At 32.2% G+C, this 16,912-nt stretch overlaps 1 protein-coding gene and 1 pseudogene across 3 annotated transcripts; both read right to left on the reverse strand.

The window, feature by feature from the left end:
• Window positions 1–586: 586 nt before the first annotated feature.
• LOC145016831 (uncharacterized) lies at window positions 587–5,004 on the reverse strand (annotated as a pseudogene).
• An 8,437-nt stretch (window positions 5,005–13,441) lies between these two features.
• LOC145018556 (NAD(P)-binding Rossmann-fold superfamily protein) lies at window positions 13,442–16,696 on the reverse strand. 3 transcript variants are annotated; one of them, XM_078976436.1, is made up of 6 exons: window positions 16,393–16,696; window positions 16,156–16,320; window positions 15,853–16,070; window positions 15,617–15,776; window positions 15,322–15,532; window positions 13,442–13,860 (listed from the first exon to the last, which is right to left on the reverse strand). In XM_078976436.1, exons 1-6 carry the CDS (start codon window positions 16,532–16,534, stop codon window positions 13,656–13,658), a joined length of 1,101 nt encoding a protein of 366 aa, XP_078832562.1. In that variant the 5' UTR covers window positions 16,535–16,696; the 3' UTR covers window positions 13,442–13,655. The 3 variants fall into 3 exon arrangements, with proteins under 3 accessions (XP_078832562.1, XP_078832561.1, XP_078832563.1); XM_078976435.1 differs by having other exon boundaries at window positions 16,156–16,326; XM_078976437.1 differs by having other exon boundaries at window positions 16,156–16,297; window positions 16,393–16,694.
• Window positions 16,697–16,912: the final 216 nt, after the last annotated feature.

Raw genomic sequence — 16,912 nt, forward strand, 5'->3', positions numbered from 1 at the left:
TATATATATATATATATCTATATAATATATATATATATATATATATATATATATATATATATATATATATATATATATGGTTAGATTATTTTGTGTTTTACGTCTATTATGTGCCCGTAAGCACAATTCTGGACCAATGGATGAATAAAATCAATGGTAATGATCTGAGGGTCTACATTATTACAATATGGTAACATGTACCATATAATCACTCAAATTTCAGCAAAAGGGTGTTTTGGTCAATTAACCTATATTAAAAAAAGAAATTATCAGATTTTAAGGAATAATTAATTTTTTTTTTAAATCTGAATTTTTTAAATTAATTCAAATTTAATTCTATTATAATTTCTAATACTAACCGATTTTATTATATCAGAATGACAGAGAGTCAAACATAAACTACTAAATATATTTTCGATTTTATTCTTGCAGAATATGGTTCATTCAATATAGTTTTTTATAATTAACATGCTTAAAGAATTATACAACATATTATCAAGAATAACATTTTCTAAAGCATACATATTTTATTTTTTAAGAATCACTAATTACATTAATTCGTAAAGAATAAGACTTACATTTATTCTTAAAGATTAAAACTAAGAATGGTTAAAAAAAATAAAAATAAAAACATCAAAATCTAACAAAAACACTTATCCATTCTGAAAAAATATTGTTAAGAAACACTTTATAAATTCTGACATAATACATTCTGCTAGAATACTCTCGTTCTCCATATTTCTTCTTTTTCCATATCAATGGCAGCTTCTTCAAAATCTATATCCACAAAGAAAACATAATCAACTTTAAAATATTAAAACTTTTAGTATATTCTAAAAGAATAAAACTATAAATTCTCATAGAATGATTTAGACATTAAAGAGTTTTAATTTATTCTAAAAGAATGTAATACTCGAGTCACTTGATCAAGTATTCCCCGAGTTACTTGATCCAAATAATCGACTTAATATAATTACAATGATTCTAGAGCCTACATTGTAGATAACACATAGGACAATATGTTGGAAAAAGGTTATATTATTACAAGCAAGCATGTGGGAAATATGACAATTCAAAGATCACAAAAAATTTCTGAACAAAGTAGAAGTGCTAAAAATATAGCTGTGACATCCAATGTTCAAAGGACAATAACTCAACCAATATTAATTTAATTAAAATGAATTCAGAACCTAACTTGTAGCTAACACAAAGGAGAATATGCATAAAAAATTTCAAATCATTCCAAGCTAGTATGAGAGAGATATGATAGTTTAAAGATTACAAAAAAATTGGCTGAAATATTTGATTCAAGCATTTTAGCAAACAATTGACGGGCAAAATCGGATGCTCGTATCTTTATACTCCATTTGATGAAACATACAACATATGTAATTAATATATACATGAATGTGACAAAATTAAAATATAAGAGTGTATACCTTCAAATACTAACGAGTAATTTGAGATTACATGCCATAAAATCAAGATTCCATTATGACAGAATTAGAACTTGATCTTCCATTCCGACAGAATTGTTGTCAGATACAACCATAATAAAAAATTTGTGGTAGTTATCCAATCATAAGAATCAAAATTGCAAAAGGAGAGAGAGGTATAAAGTACTTAAAAAACGAATTCTTTCCTGAAATTTGCTAATTTCACCCATCACCACCTGACATGGATTTCCAACTCCATTATTTTAATCAAGCCAAGAGAGAGGGAGAGGGAGAAATAACCCAAATGGTTCCCTGCGCTTGGTTATGATTTGCAATTCAAAATCGAGAGAAGTTGAAGATGATGGCGATGTTAATGATTATCATTTATCAAACACATATACACACATTGACGGAGGGTTGAAGTGAAAAATTAGGGTTCAGGAAGAAAGGTGAGGGCTTTCATCGTCGTTTTCATCAAAGACCAACTTCATTCTTCATAATACCTTCTTTTATCACCTCTTTTCTGGTGGTTGTGATGTGGTGTTTGACGGCTGTTGTAGGGAATGAACACGTACACAACAGTAGCAATGAGGAAGGAGGAGGATGTCGATTACGTTATGGTGGTTTTTGTAGGGTTTAAAAACTTATTGCAATTTTATAGGGATTTAATTTGATTTTAATTTTGGAATTTATTTAATATACATGCAGTATTACTAATTTACCCTTATTGATTTATTTAAAATTTTAATTTGTGCTAAATTCTGATTGGTCCATATGTGCACATGATACTTGTTGAAAACATTCTCTCAAGATCTCAATTTCTTCTTGTTATCTCTCTATCTTTAACTCTTCTCATTCTCTCTATCTCTATCTCTTCTCATTATCTCTCTATCTCTAACTCTTCACATTATCACTCTTTCTCTTACTCTTCTCATTCCCATCTATCTCTATATTTTTTCACACTACTACAAAAACACCCTTTTACAACACACAATGTGTGTCGTAAAACGCTCAGATGACACACAAATGTGCGTCGTCTATTTACGACACGTCTTACGACACGCCATGTGTGTCAAGGAAATCCTTGTCATAAAGAAGATGACACACATTTGTATGATGTAACCTTACAACGCACATTTACGACTCGCATTGCGTATCATTAAAGACCCTGTCATGAAGAAAGACGAGACACATTTTTGCATGTCATAATTTTAAATGTTGTAAAAATTATATATTTTGATGGATTTAGTAATTTTCAAATTAAATAACACATTAGAAGTCTCAAAATGCAAAATAAAATACAATAAATAAGAAAGATAATTCATTGCACTAATATGTTAAATACAAGTAATCATTCCAATAGTAAGTAAATATAAGACATTGCTAATATTGCATAATATTTATTATAGAAAAACAAAACATGTACAAATGGTTGGATCCCTTTAAATGCTTGATTTGCCATCAATTCCTCCTAATTATCCGCCGCACTAGCCTACAGTTCAATCAAAACACCTAATCAATCAAAAACTTCAACAATTAATTTATTTCCTTGTTAAAGTTAGTTCTTTTACAACTATATGTTTAGAGATACACATAAAAAAAAGGTTAAAGGAGAATAAGGAAATACTGAATGGTAGAACCTCGGTTTCAAAATGATTCAAGAGGGTAACAGTGTTAGCCATGCCATCAGACCTACAAACATGTAAACAGACAAACAAAATAGTACCCTTAATTCAAGAAAAAGATCATCCCAATAGTTTTTCCTCTGCCATGATTTTTATAATTTTTTCAACTCAGGCCTTTTGATCAATTAGTTTTTATTCATCTTTTTGCATCATACTTTATTCGAATCTTTAAATGCCTTAGGTAATTTGCTTTACTTGTTGATCAAAGGTGTAAATCTGATTTTATATGTGTTGATTTGTAAGATTTTAATATATATATATATATATATATATATATATATATATATATATATATATATATGTATGTATATATTGTCTCGATCTTCATCATACTGTAAGATATCCGAATTCTATATTTAGAGTTTTCTTTCAGATATACATTGTTAAAGACAACAAAAGAAAAAGGGCTAAATGCTATTAATTTATTTGTTTATTATGACATCATACTTTAATTTCTTTATATTTATAGTATTTGGAAATATTATTATAATTTGGTAGATTTTGCAAATTATAAAGCCCGAATAGAACACAAAATTAAAGTTGGATACATTTGAATACCACTAATAATAGCACCAAATAACCCCAACATAGCCAATTAGCCATGAGTTCAATTCTATCAACAATTTTCACAAAGAACTCCTGCATAACTTAAAAGTGATCCATTAAGCAAAATGAAAAAATTGCCCTTTGACCAAAAAGGTTAATAGACAAGAAGATTACCTCACTAACATTGCTGACAGCATAAAGGGTAGCCTCTACAACCACTAGAAAGTCGACATTGATAAGGCTACTTCCGCTTTCTAAAATTAGACAAAAATACAAATTAGAAAAACACCAATTAATTATATAAATGTATTATTTGATAATTCCAATATACTCACGTGATCGATCCGCTGCATGAACATCTAAAAAGATAACAAGAACAAGACCAGAAATACAAATGGAAACACCTGTAATTTTCTTGAATCTGTATTTTGTCTTTAGGAAAATCCACGTCAACAAGATCACAGAAGCGATTGACCAACAATCGAGTAACATTATACTTGTTATAGATGTGTATTGATATGCCTTCACCACAATTTATGATAAAAAAAAAAAGTCAGCACTTTTTCGTTCTTTTTCTGTATTAAGTCAAAAAGAAACATTATTCATAATCATATATTATAGCTTACCTAGATAATTTGCCTCTACATCTACAAATCCAAGAAGTAAATAGTAATACCATTTAGCCTGTAAAAATATAAATAAAGAGGGATAAAAAGAATTATTACAACATATTTTGAAATAAACATGAATAAAGTCATAAACTATAAAATATAGATTGAAGATAAAAAAAAAACCTTAAGCCCACTTTTCCTATATATTAGTGTTCCTCCATAAACGATTGCCAACATCACATAATTGGCTACAGATTGTGAAGTAGGTGCGTTTATTCCTAAGTTACAAAAAAATAGAGTAAAATTAGAAAATATATGAACTTTTACATGACAATATAGAGAAAGTAACATTAGAAATAGGTGGTTCTTGCAAATTATATAGTGTACTTTTTGGTAATTTTAACAATAGGGATGCTTAATTTTCCATGAGAAGCGACTTATAAAAGAAATAAGAATGCCTAGGGTAAAACCTGGAGTATTACCGAACATACCGAAAGGTAAAGGTTGGGATGTTTGAATTTTGAAAGCCTGTTTTTGAGTTTCATTAGCTCATCATACATTAAATTTCTTTATTAATAGGGTTGATTACATAAACAACTGTACAACACTGTATGGAAATGGATAGAGATTATATGAACAATAATAGTAAATAACAACCTGTCCATGCGTCTTTGAGTTTTCTTCCTTCTGATTCTTTGTCTCTTTCATGGTGTAACAACCCGTCATTTCAGGTCATCAAAGATCGAGTCTTGTAACCTCTTTGAAAAAGGGATTAGAATATCATCGAAAAATGAAGTATTCAAAAGCTCTGTTTGGAGTACGCTATGTAGTAAATCTCGTCTTAAGTTTTTCAAACATATAAATAACACAAAAATCCGAGTTATAACGAAGAAGTTATGATCATTCTAAGTTTTCCGACAAAAAAAACGGCGATACGAAGTTACGTACAAACGCAAAGTTTCAATAAAACACTTTTTGACCTTAGGTGTCTAAATGAAAGTCATAGATATCGCTAAACTACAAATGTGCATAAAAAGAACGCTCAAATCGGACATCGTATGAAAAAGTTATGAATTTTTAAAAAAATTCCTTAATCACATCATTTTAATAAATAAATAATAAAAATAATATCGGAATTTCCCGACGGAATCTAAACGAAAGTTGTAGATCTTAGTCTCACCTACGCGTGGATATAAAGAACGTCAAAAACAGAGTTCGTATGAAGGAGATATGAATTTTTGAAGTTTGATAAATAATTAATATATATTTTTATTCAAAATTTTGGTATTATCCGAAGTCTGAGTCACACAAGTACGCCCTGCGTACACGAGTACGCCCAGCGTACTCAAGGCCTTGGCCTCGGATCGTCCACGTCGCCCCTATGCGAGCCTCCCCCCCCCCCCCATCCCATCCGAAGTCCGAGGCAGTCGAGGACTCGGTCATGCGTGACGTACGCGTACGCCCCGCGTACCGAGGCGGTTCCAGCCTCCTATAAAAGGGATGCGAGGGTTCCCGGGATGCGAGGGTTTCCGGAAAAATTGCTCATTCTCTCTCACTTTTCTTGCGTTTTGCCTCGTTTTCCGTGCTCGCACTATCCCGAAGCCCTGGTCATTTTGTGCAAGTCCCGAAGGTCGATTTTACTCCCGAGAAAAATCCGTTTTTTCAAGCCAAAGTTCCGCTCGATTTTCGTCACACCTTCTTCAAACTATCAAGTGAGTTCATACCCCTTTCAAACACACTTTAAATACATTTTAAATGCTTTTATACTCTTTTAGGGGGGAATACAAGTAAACATACGGTTATTATCGTGTATTTTATAAAGTTTCACTTCACTTGTTTTATCGAATAAATCACTTGGAACTCATTACTACTATGGAAAACTCTTGTCATACTTTGCATACAAAACTATCACTTTAATACAGACTTAGTTGAGAATCCATGAGACGTGTATATCTTCAAACGTTACTTTTCTTTATTAGAAAGTAATGCTGCAAGTCCTGTCTATAACCAGAGTCTCCCGTTCGGAGAACGTGTCAAATGTGTATAGATCTATACGGGAAGTCATGATCCCGCGCCCTGACTGTTAGCTACAGTCTGTCCTTTGGGGTGATAGTTGTCATAACGTTGCGATGCCTGAAGAACGTCGTTACAGCCATATTATGTTTAGTATGGTTATAAAACTCATCGGATATACAATTATTATAGTATTATGCTTTTATGAAACGAGTAGCTATTAAAACTATTCTTCATCTAACGAATGCTATCTTCGAATAGCTTTATTATATAAAAATATGACACAACTTTTAAGAACGTCGGTTTCTTGCGATTTTCGGTCTTAGAGACTGCCAGTTATGTTAGGAAAATAAGGGTTTTTCTTGTATACAAACCAAACAACCAAAAGGAAAATAAGGGATTTTCCTGGTGCAATTATTTATAACTTATAACACGAACATTCATATGCATTTCATACTTTTATAAGAAAATAAGGGTTTTTCTTGGAAAACACAACAATTCATATCTCAACAATTGGGGAAAATATGGGATTTCTGGATCTAATACATTCATTTTCAACACAACAAGTCATAACTCTTTACATTTGAAATACTGCGTTTTCTGGAAAACATACACCCATTTTGGAATGGCATTCAATTTTTCTAAACCACTTACGAACACACCAACTTAATTGTTGACACTTTCTCTTTGAAATAACTTGTATTCTCAGGGAACCGCTAAGCAGGTTTGGAAATCAACTTTTGGGATTAACGCGCTGGCGTTAATTACTTCTTTTGAAAGATGTTTATGTATTTATCTTTTGAACATGTAATGAATACAATTATGTAAACATCTTGGAAGCTTTAATATATATGGTGGTGTGTACTTTCCTTTCTATGAACTGTTATGATACTGAATATGACGTCCTCCGCCCCCGAACGTTTTCGTCATTCTGGTTTGGGGGTGTGACACATGGGCTGCTAAATAAGAGAAGTAATCTTTAATAAGTTTTAGCAGACACAATGAAAGAACAGTTTAAATTTGTTTGTAGAAATTAAACCTGATTTCTCCTTCTGAGAGGGTGATTGAACTTGCAATTTGAACCGAGAATAAACTAATTATGATACCACTTTATCCCACTAAATAACCAAAAAGATAATGAGGATGAGAAGGGCATTCACGTCTTTTGCACAAGAGATAAGGAAAAATAGGGTACCAATTGGGAACTGCTCTGTAGACAAGAGGGGTATCAGATCTCCAACAAAATGGATATGAATGTGTAAAGCTTCCAATCCTGACCAACTTTCCATTGTCCTGTGCACCATCCATTACAAAAAGAATTATTATTTATTTTACGCATTTGCCCATGTTCATAATCATATAACATTCAACTATTCTTGCCTTCACTGCTTGAATGATATATTTATCTGCTTTGCTTTAAGAAAGATTGGTATCAGTTTTGCTTTAGGTACAAAGAAAAGATCGGTCACCTGTCAAGTAGTAATGAAGATAATGATGATAATAAAAGAATAAGAAATTATTTTTCTTTTTAGGGGAATGTATTAGACCAGTCAAAGTAGAAGGGATGAAGGTGAAAACCTTGATCAATGCACACAGAACGCCATGGGGAAATCATTTGAAGATAAGGGGATTTGGGTTCGCTGCAACGATGAAGAGGAAGCATGGAGGAGTTAATGGGTCGTTGGACAAGAAGAGAATAGCCACACTCTGCAATTGATTTCGTTGGTAGGATGTTCTTTGTCAGCATCTAATTGTTTAATCGGTTTTTGCTTCATTGTTGATCACGTGAGCAATGAAAGGATTCAAGCAATAAGAATAAAAAGAAGAAGATGAGATGAATCTCTGATTTGGCTATTTCAATAACAAGAGCATCTAGGGATCCAATTTAATGGTGTTGGACTGTCGGTAGGATTAGAAGAAGGAGGCGGTTTCAAGAGTTTGATATTATGGGAGGTGGGAGCGTATTCACAGGGGAAGGTAGAGGGATAACAATCATGTGGAAGCTTGATCGGTGGGAGAGGAGACGTCTGTTCTATATCACAATTGCTTAAAAAAAAACCCCAAAGAACACATCAGGTGCAAGATACGCATGCATCACACATCAAGACCTAAGGCTTGTAAGTACAACAAAAAATCACGAGAAACCTTCATCGCTGGAAAGAGAGATTATAGATGGAAGTGAATGAGAGATGGAGATGGAGCCAACCCTAAATCACCATGGCGGGGTTTTCAGCTTTTCTAATTTTTTGGGAGTTCCTTTTCTTGCTGCTACTAAAGATGAAGATGCGCGTTTCATTAAAAAAATATAAAACGACATGATTTCACGACACACTTTTTATGATAGGAGCCCTTCGCATTTTTTTTGTTGTGACACTAATTTTACGGCACGCAAAAATGTGTGTCCTAAATCATTCACATTTTGGGAGAGCTTACATTATTTTTAGGGCACACAATTTTGCGTATCGTAAAACAATGTGTGTCATGGTTCGCGTGTCATCAAAGGGTATTTTTCTAGTAGTGTCATTATCTTTTTCTCTCTAAATCTTTTCTATAAATACAAATTCTCTTTCTCGAAGGAATTACATATCTTTATACCCGAAGGAATCACATATCACTATTCCCAAAGGAATTGAATATTTTTATTCCCGAAGGAATCACATATCTTTATTCCTGAAGGAATCATATATCTTTGTTCCCGAAGGAATCACACATTTATCTTCCAAAAGGAATTAGATATCTCTATTCTCGAAGGAATCACATATCTCTATTCTCTAAGGAATCACATATCTTTATTCCCGAAGGAATCACATATATCGATTCCTAAAGGAAACACATATCTTTATTCCCGATGGAATCACATATTTATATTCTGGAAGGAATCACATATCTCTATTCTCAAAGGAATCACATATCTCTATTCCCGAAGAAATTAAATCTCTACATTCTCATAGTCTTCCATATCACTTGGGACATAAACATTTTATCATATCATTTCATTAAGAATCTTCTACTATTAAGCAAGCACTTAATTCATTAAGTACTTAAACTAAGCATTCACTTGTAGGTATTTAACATAATACAACTAACATCTAACCATGCACACATACTCATTTATAGGATTATAACGCATATAATCATACTCTAATGATAGTTATAACTCGCCCTATTAGTTAGTAAAAACTAACTACCGATTGTATTCAAGTTCTCATTTGATGAACTTGCTCCTTTCCTTGGCCAAAAACCTATTCACATAACATATGATGTTCCTCATAACTCTCATTTTAATACTTTAATAGCTTATTAACATACAATTCACCAAAAATCATATTTTTGTTCGAAAATAAGAACTTGACAAATCGTTTTCAAGAAACTAATTAAGCCCCACGAATTAAGCTTCCATATGAGTTAACTCATCAAGTTCTTAACTCAATTTCTCTATATAATAAATTCTACCATTTAAGGTTTCAAACCTTAACGATCAAGTGCATGGATTCAACCATGGAATCACTAGGACAAGCTTTTAATTAGCTTCTAAACACTTGCAATAACATCATAATCGAGTTATCAAGTAACTAATCCAAGCTTCCAACTTAATTCATAAATTTACCATTAAAGCTCACAAGCGTAAATCAAAGAGAAACTATTACATTTATGTGTTTTTAGAACTTACAACTTATTTCCCTTAGTACTATCCTTCTCTAGATTTACAGCCTTAAAATCGCTATAAAAGAGCTCTGGTTCGAATCTTCTGAAATGGGTTCATGAAAAGAGATTTAACAGATTAAATATATGTTCTATAAACATCATCACACCGTGGCAATCTTCTTACAATTCTATCATACCGCGGTGACTACATTTCACAGATTCCAGCTTTGGCCATTTTCCATTCCAACCCCAAAACAGTTATAATTTCTTTGTTTCAAACCCTTTTTCAATCATCTTTATATCCACACGAAGGTATTAACAATCCCTACAATTCTATCTAATTACTTTTGTCTTAATTCATATGGAACTTAATCCATTAAGTCATGCAAAAGCACAAAATACCAAATTTTCCCAATTTGTAATACATCTACCAAGATGCATATCCTATTCATCTTATCTCTGTTTTCTACACATATTATATCCACACGAAGGTGGGGATGAGTTCTACGACTCCTTTAATTCATTTCAGACTGGGTGCCTACATGTCTAAATCCTTAAAGTCATAAACTTTCCACTAAATTCATACAATTCCCATTTTACCCTTTATGATCTAATTGCAAAATCTCATGTCTTTCTTCTCTTGAACCAATTTATATCATCTCATAAGAGCATATTAGACTCATCTTGGCTAACTTCACGAAGCTAAATCTTCATAAATTTATGAAATCTATCTAAATTACCAAATTACCCTTTTACCCAACTATTCACTCAAGGTAAATTTTTTCGAAATTTCAAGTCTTACAACAATCAGAAAAGCTAAATCGGTATTCTTATGTTTAACCTACGGATGCCTCCTCCAGTCACCACTACACACCTTAATTAGTCAAGTTATGGTCTCCTAATTGTCGGGTATAATATGATACGAGAAACATAATCCAAAGTCAATCTATATTATGAGACTCAGTTACACAGAAATAATGACACCCGTATTTGATTCAAGTTTCGTGCTTCTCAGCACTCCTCGAGGCCAAGGACGGGGTCGAACCATCATTCCAATATTAATACTCATGGATCTTTAATCAAGAAAACATAATATATTTTAAAAAATTCAATATATAAATATCAATCAATAATATAATAAGGGTTACATAAAGGGTATGATCCTAAATTTCAACAAGAACATCTAAGAAATGAAAAAGTTGACTAATTATAGACAGAAAAATACAAATTGATAACATAATGATTTTTCTCTTGATCTTCATATATATGCTCCATATCAACCTTCCGATAATATCGCCTAAGGACCCTTAAAACAGCCTTCCCTCGTCGTGATCTTCTGATATTATTGATGTTTTTCCTCTCAATCCTTTGAATACTCGTTAAGTCGAAATTAGAACTCTATTTATAGCTTTTTTGACCGACTCGAAATTATGGCCTGAAATGAAAATCACGGATACTTTATGGTCTTGTTTGATTAAAATTTGTATGGAACCAAAAGGAAGTGGAAATTAAATTCATGGTAGTAGTGTTTGGTCGAGAATTACACCTTCATTTCATAAGATGAATGGAAAAGGTATTGTTTTTTCTAATCTTAGAAACAAGATTGGGATAGGTGATTCCACGAGGTATTGGCAGGAAGTTTGGCTTAGAAGTGTCCATTTAAAGATGAGATTTAAAGATTGTTTCATTTAGAGATCGGAAAATATTTTCTAATCAAAGACAAGTGGGTTAACAATGATTAGGTTTGAAGTTAGTGACATGGTATCCGATGAGGGGTGGATGTTGTGCTACTTGATGAGTTGAGTTGTCTCCTTATTGATTTTCAACATACTGAGTGTTGAGATAAGTGGATTTGGGGCTTAAACCATACGAAGGAATTCACAGGTAATTATACTCAGATGTTCATTGACGATCACTTGTTGGATGTTGCTAATATTGGTAGTCGATGGAACCAGTTTGTTCGTTGGAAAATGAACTTTTTAGCACAGAGGGTCCTCTTAAATCGCTTTTAAAATAGGCCTAATATGGTTTGTTGTGGAGTTAATGTTCCTTCCGTGTTGTGTTCGTGATGTGAGAGTCATGAAGAAGATTTAAACCATTTGTTAATCAAATATGAGGTAGTTGTTAGAACTTAGGATGTGATTTTCAAGTGGGTGGATATTGCTTTGCCGAATTTGAGTACTATTTTCGACACTTGTGCTTGGATTGATGTGTTACATATGTCTTCTACAGGAAAAGCGACTTTATAAGCTATTGTTATGACGAGTTGGTGGGTTTATTGCAATTTAGAAATTCCACTGTCTTTAAGAGTGACAAGCAACATAGGGATACAATTTAGAGTCTATAGTTGATAATTATTTCAATTTGTATCTAAATAGGAACAGAAAAATTACTATTAACCAGGTTTCTTGGGTTTAAAAGTCGGTTTTTTTATTTCTATGAAATTGGTTGTTATAAAATTAAGTTGTTAAAAAAATATTAAAAATAAACAAAAAAGAAAAGTAACAAACACTTGCAACCAAGCTTAATATATTGTTTAAATTCATATTTACGACTCTGTTGCTTGCTATAAGGTTTAGTTTCATTTTTACTGAATTTGATACTTATATATGTTTTATGTTGTACTATATTGTTTAAATTTATATTTATAATTTATCATCAAAAATATTTATGAAAAACGAAAGAAAATGGTTACAAAAGTATAAAAACAAAAAGTAAAAGTAACAAGCACTTGCAACCGTCCAAGTATGAAAAGACAACAAACGTACAATAATTGTGTTGCTTGTCCTAAGTTTTAACCACTAAAAAAACTCTTTAAAAACTCTACTGAAGATGCTTAAAGAAACATGTATTATACACATATTATCAGCACAGAAAAACAAGATAAAACCAAACAACTTGTTTATTGTCTTCATAGATATAACTACATTGCATAGAATAGTGTAAATAAACGAAAATCAATGTAACGTATATGGTCTCAAGGTTCCATGTTCCATGTGACTTGTATGCGTTTTATACCAACATTTTGTTTTCTATTGGACCTACGTACATGCACTTAAATGGGTGAAAAACAATCTAAAAGATGAGGATGTCGACTGAATTAAGTGAATTACTTAATGTTGAATGATTTTTGATCTCTTAATAGTTTTAAATATATATATATATATATATATATATATATATATATATATATATATATATATATATATATATATATATATATATTTCTTAAACTTAAAAGTTATTAAGAGATATTAAGTTGACATACAAAAGAAAAGTATATATCTAATTTGTATTTGTATAACCATGCAATAAATATTGTATCTTATCTTGGATTCCAAATAATCCAACTAAATATTCTATATCCAATATAGGACAAGTGGTCCTAGAGTACAAACAATAGTATCTCCAGTATCTGTAACCAAATTAGCAAACCTGGTACAGTAACATTTTGTTTTTTTTTTACAGTAAATTTTTGTTTTTTTTTTTTCTTTTCTCCTCAAAATTCTAAAAGTGTAACGTTTTTATTACAATAAAAAACACGAAAACAACCATTTAGGAGAAGGTACAACTCATTAATGCATCTGCATGGCTTTAAATGCTCTGTGGTACATATATTTTAAATAGATTAAAACAGTTTCAAGATTGACAACACTAAAGATTTGCTGTGAATGGCAGTTGGCAATAACTCTTGGATGTCGACTTTTCAGTTTTCTTGTTTATGAGGCTTGTAATTGGGTTGTACTCATTGCATCATGACTTGTACTCTTGTTCTTATTTGGAGGTAGGAAGCCAGCGTCAATAGAACAGTCAACTGTTTGATGTATCACTTCATGCAATCCATACTTGTACCTAAAACCCAAATCTTTCAACTTCTTTGAACTTATCTCACTAGGTGTTGATCCCATTTCTGCCCCTACAACTCTGCAATAAATTAAACAATCATATCTCTTATACCCTACAATAAAAGGTCAAATCTTTTCATACCCTTGAATACAATGTTTTACAAAATATTTCGTTGCTCTCTAGAAATAAAAAAAAAAAAGGTAAATCTTTTGATACCATTTGCAAAAGAGATCAAATCATTTTAGGGTTTAAGTTGAAATCAGTGATCCAACTATTTGTGTCCATGTTTATTCACTATGGATTTTTTTTTTTAATTGTATCAAATACACTATAACAATGGGCCTATAACTTTGTGCTCATAATTGTAGAAGTAGCAGAGTGGAAATAGTTTTGGACAAAAAAATCTAAATTGATCAAATAAAGACAACGGATAGAAAAAAGTTTGTGTGGTAATAATGGTAAAACATATCCGAAGAAATCAACAACCATTCGATGTCCACATTTGTTCAATCTTGATTTTTTTTGTTATTCAAAAGATGTAAAGTCTTTATTATGTAGTGAGTATGCCATTACAACCAAAAAGTTAAAAGGTGATGATGGTTTATAAATCATATATGTATGTAAATTTAGAGTCACGAACTATTTGTTCTTCACATTTGGTCACGTGATTTTTTTTGTTTATCAAAAGTTCATTGACTCTTTTTGTTAATACTGGTTATACCATTATGACTGTAGACTGTAGAGTTACAGGTCAGTCATAATGATGTATTCAATACTAATTATAGATATTTACAAATATGTATGTAAATTTAAAGTGACCAAGACCAACTATTCTTTGTCCACATTTAATCACTCTTAACTTTTTTTTTGTATTCAAAGTCTATAAATTTATTTTTTGTACTTATTATGTATGTAAATTCAGAATGACCAAAGTGACCAACTATTCGTTGTCTATATTTGGTCACTCTGGATTTCTTTATTGCATCAAAAATCAATAAGCTGTATTGTATTGTATTGATTATACCATTATGATTGTAAAGTTACAAGTTATAGCTAGTTATAATGACATATTCGATACGAATTATAAAAGTTTAAGAATCCTATATATTTATGTAAATGAAGAATAACCAAAGTGACTAACTATTTGTTATCCACATTTGGCCATTATGGATTTTTTTTTGTTCATAAAAGCTCCTTAAACTCTTTTTGTTTTATTTGTCATAACATTATGACTGGAAAACTATATATTAATGGTATATTTTATATTAGTTATAAAAAATGTGACACATGTATGGATGTATGTAAATTCAAAGTGATCAAATCTGGAGATCAAATAGTTGGAAAGGGGATTTTAGCCTAAACTCATCTTTGTATAACTTCAGAAAAACAAAGTCAAATCTTTAATACCCTCCAAAGAAAAGGTCAAATCTGTTTTAAACCCTTATAAAGAAAGTCAATCTTTTTTAACCCTTTGCAAAAAAGGTCAAGTCTTTTTGATACCCTTAGAAAAAAAGGTCAAATCTTTAATGGAGTTTTGACCTGTGTAAATTAGGAGAAGGATATATTTTGGCAAGATCATGAATCAATTGAGACAATGTACAACTATTAGTGCAGCAGATGTACGATCCTTCTGCTTGATCATGTTCCATAAGGTACAAGTGGGCATTGCATATATCTTCAGTATGAACCAAACCAATCGAACCCATTCTTGAATTCACAGCTGATAATAATCGTAAAAGATCGGAGTCACCTATCAATAATGAAATCAAAAAGTTATTATAACATTAAAAAAGAAAGTACAATCATTGATCCACAAAGTACATCTGAAAGCAACCTGTTATAGGAGAGAGAAGAAAACGAATACTCAAGGGGACTGCCGGAGTTAGGAAAGGGCCGGCTACGGTGGTTGTGACGACGGAGATTAGATGAATGCCGTTTTCTTTTGCGAATTGAAACGATGCATCTTCAGTTAAACGCTTTGAGAGTACATAAACCTGCATAAAATCATAATTTTAAGAAATTTGGTTTCCATGTATAAAAAGTTTGAAGATTATTGATTTGCTCATTTACCCAACCACTTGATTTTGTATTCCAGACAACATCGATGGGAATCCGACAAGATTCATCCACCACCGGCAGCCATTCTCCGTCGTTGTTTAGTGCAGTCATGGTACTGATAGAAGAAGTGAAAACAACCCGTTTGACAGATTTTGATCTCAAACAAGATTTGAGAATGTTTAATGCTCCTTTGATCAATGGGTCGATAATATTAGATTGAACAGAATCGTCTTCAAGATAGAAAAACATTTGATTTAGCTGATAATAACGATCTAGATATATAACAGATGTTACATGATCGAAAACTGGACTTACGATTGTTGGAAAGCGGAAGAACGATGTCCATGGAAGCAGCAACATGAAAGACGCCATGGGAGCCTTGTACAGCATCATCGAAGCTCCGTTCTTCATGTAAATCAGCTTTGAACAATCTTAATCGATCACCACCTCGCCATAACTTCAAAAAATGATCACAATTCGCTGAACCTTCCAAAAATCCAAGATTATTAAACTAAAAAGGCATTCGATTTTGAAGGAAAGGGGAATACGAACCGGGATTCCTGACAGTGGCATGAACGGAGTAGCCTTTTTCGAGGAGAGACTTCACAAGCCATGATCCGATGTAACCTGTTGCTCCGGTAACGCAGTATGTCCGGCCACCGCCGTCTCCGCCACGGTGGTGATGCTGCTCCATAGCTGGGACAAAATCGTAGTGGTGTGGGACTGTGGGTCCTTGCTAATCAATGGACGCTTTTCAACGCAATTTCCGGTTTCCTGTATGTTAAAATTGACCGATTGACTATGACCCTTTCTCACTGCTCATGTAACTATCACACATCCACATGCATAGTGCGGCTTTTTACACATGTTCTAGGGATATTAAAAAATGACCTCGCGTCATTTAAAATTTTTGTTTATAGTAGGGCTGTGCAAAAAAAAACCGCACCAACCGCACAAACCGCCCGCACCGCACCAAACCGCACCGCATAATGCGGTTTAGAATTTCGTGGTGCGGTTTGCGGTTCATCATTTTATCAAACCGTACTATGCGGTGTGGTTTGCGGTTTGTATT

This window comes from Lactuca saligna, chromosome 9, assembly GCF_052625555.1.
Source record: "Lactuca saligna cultivar CGN05327 chromosome 9, ASM5262555v1, whole genome shotgun sequence".
In the NCBI taxonomy this organism is placed as follows: Eukaryota; Viridiplantae; Streptophyta; class Magnoliopsida; order Asterales; family Asteraceae; genus Lactuca; species Lactuca saligna.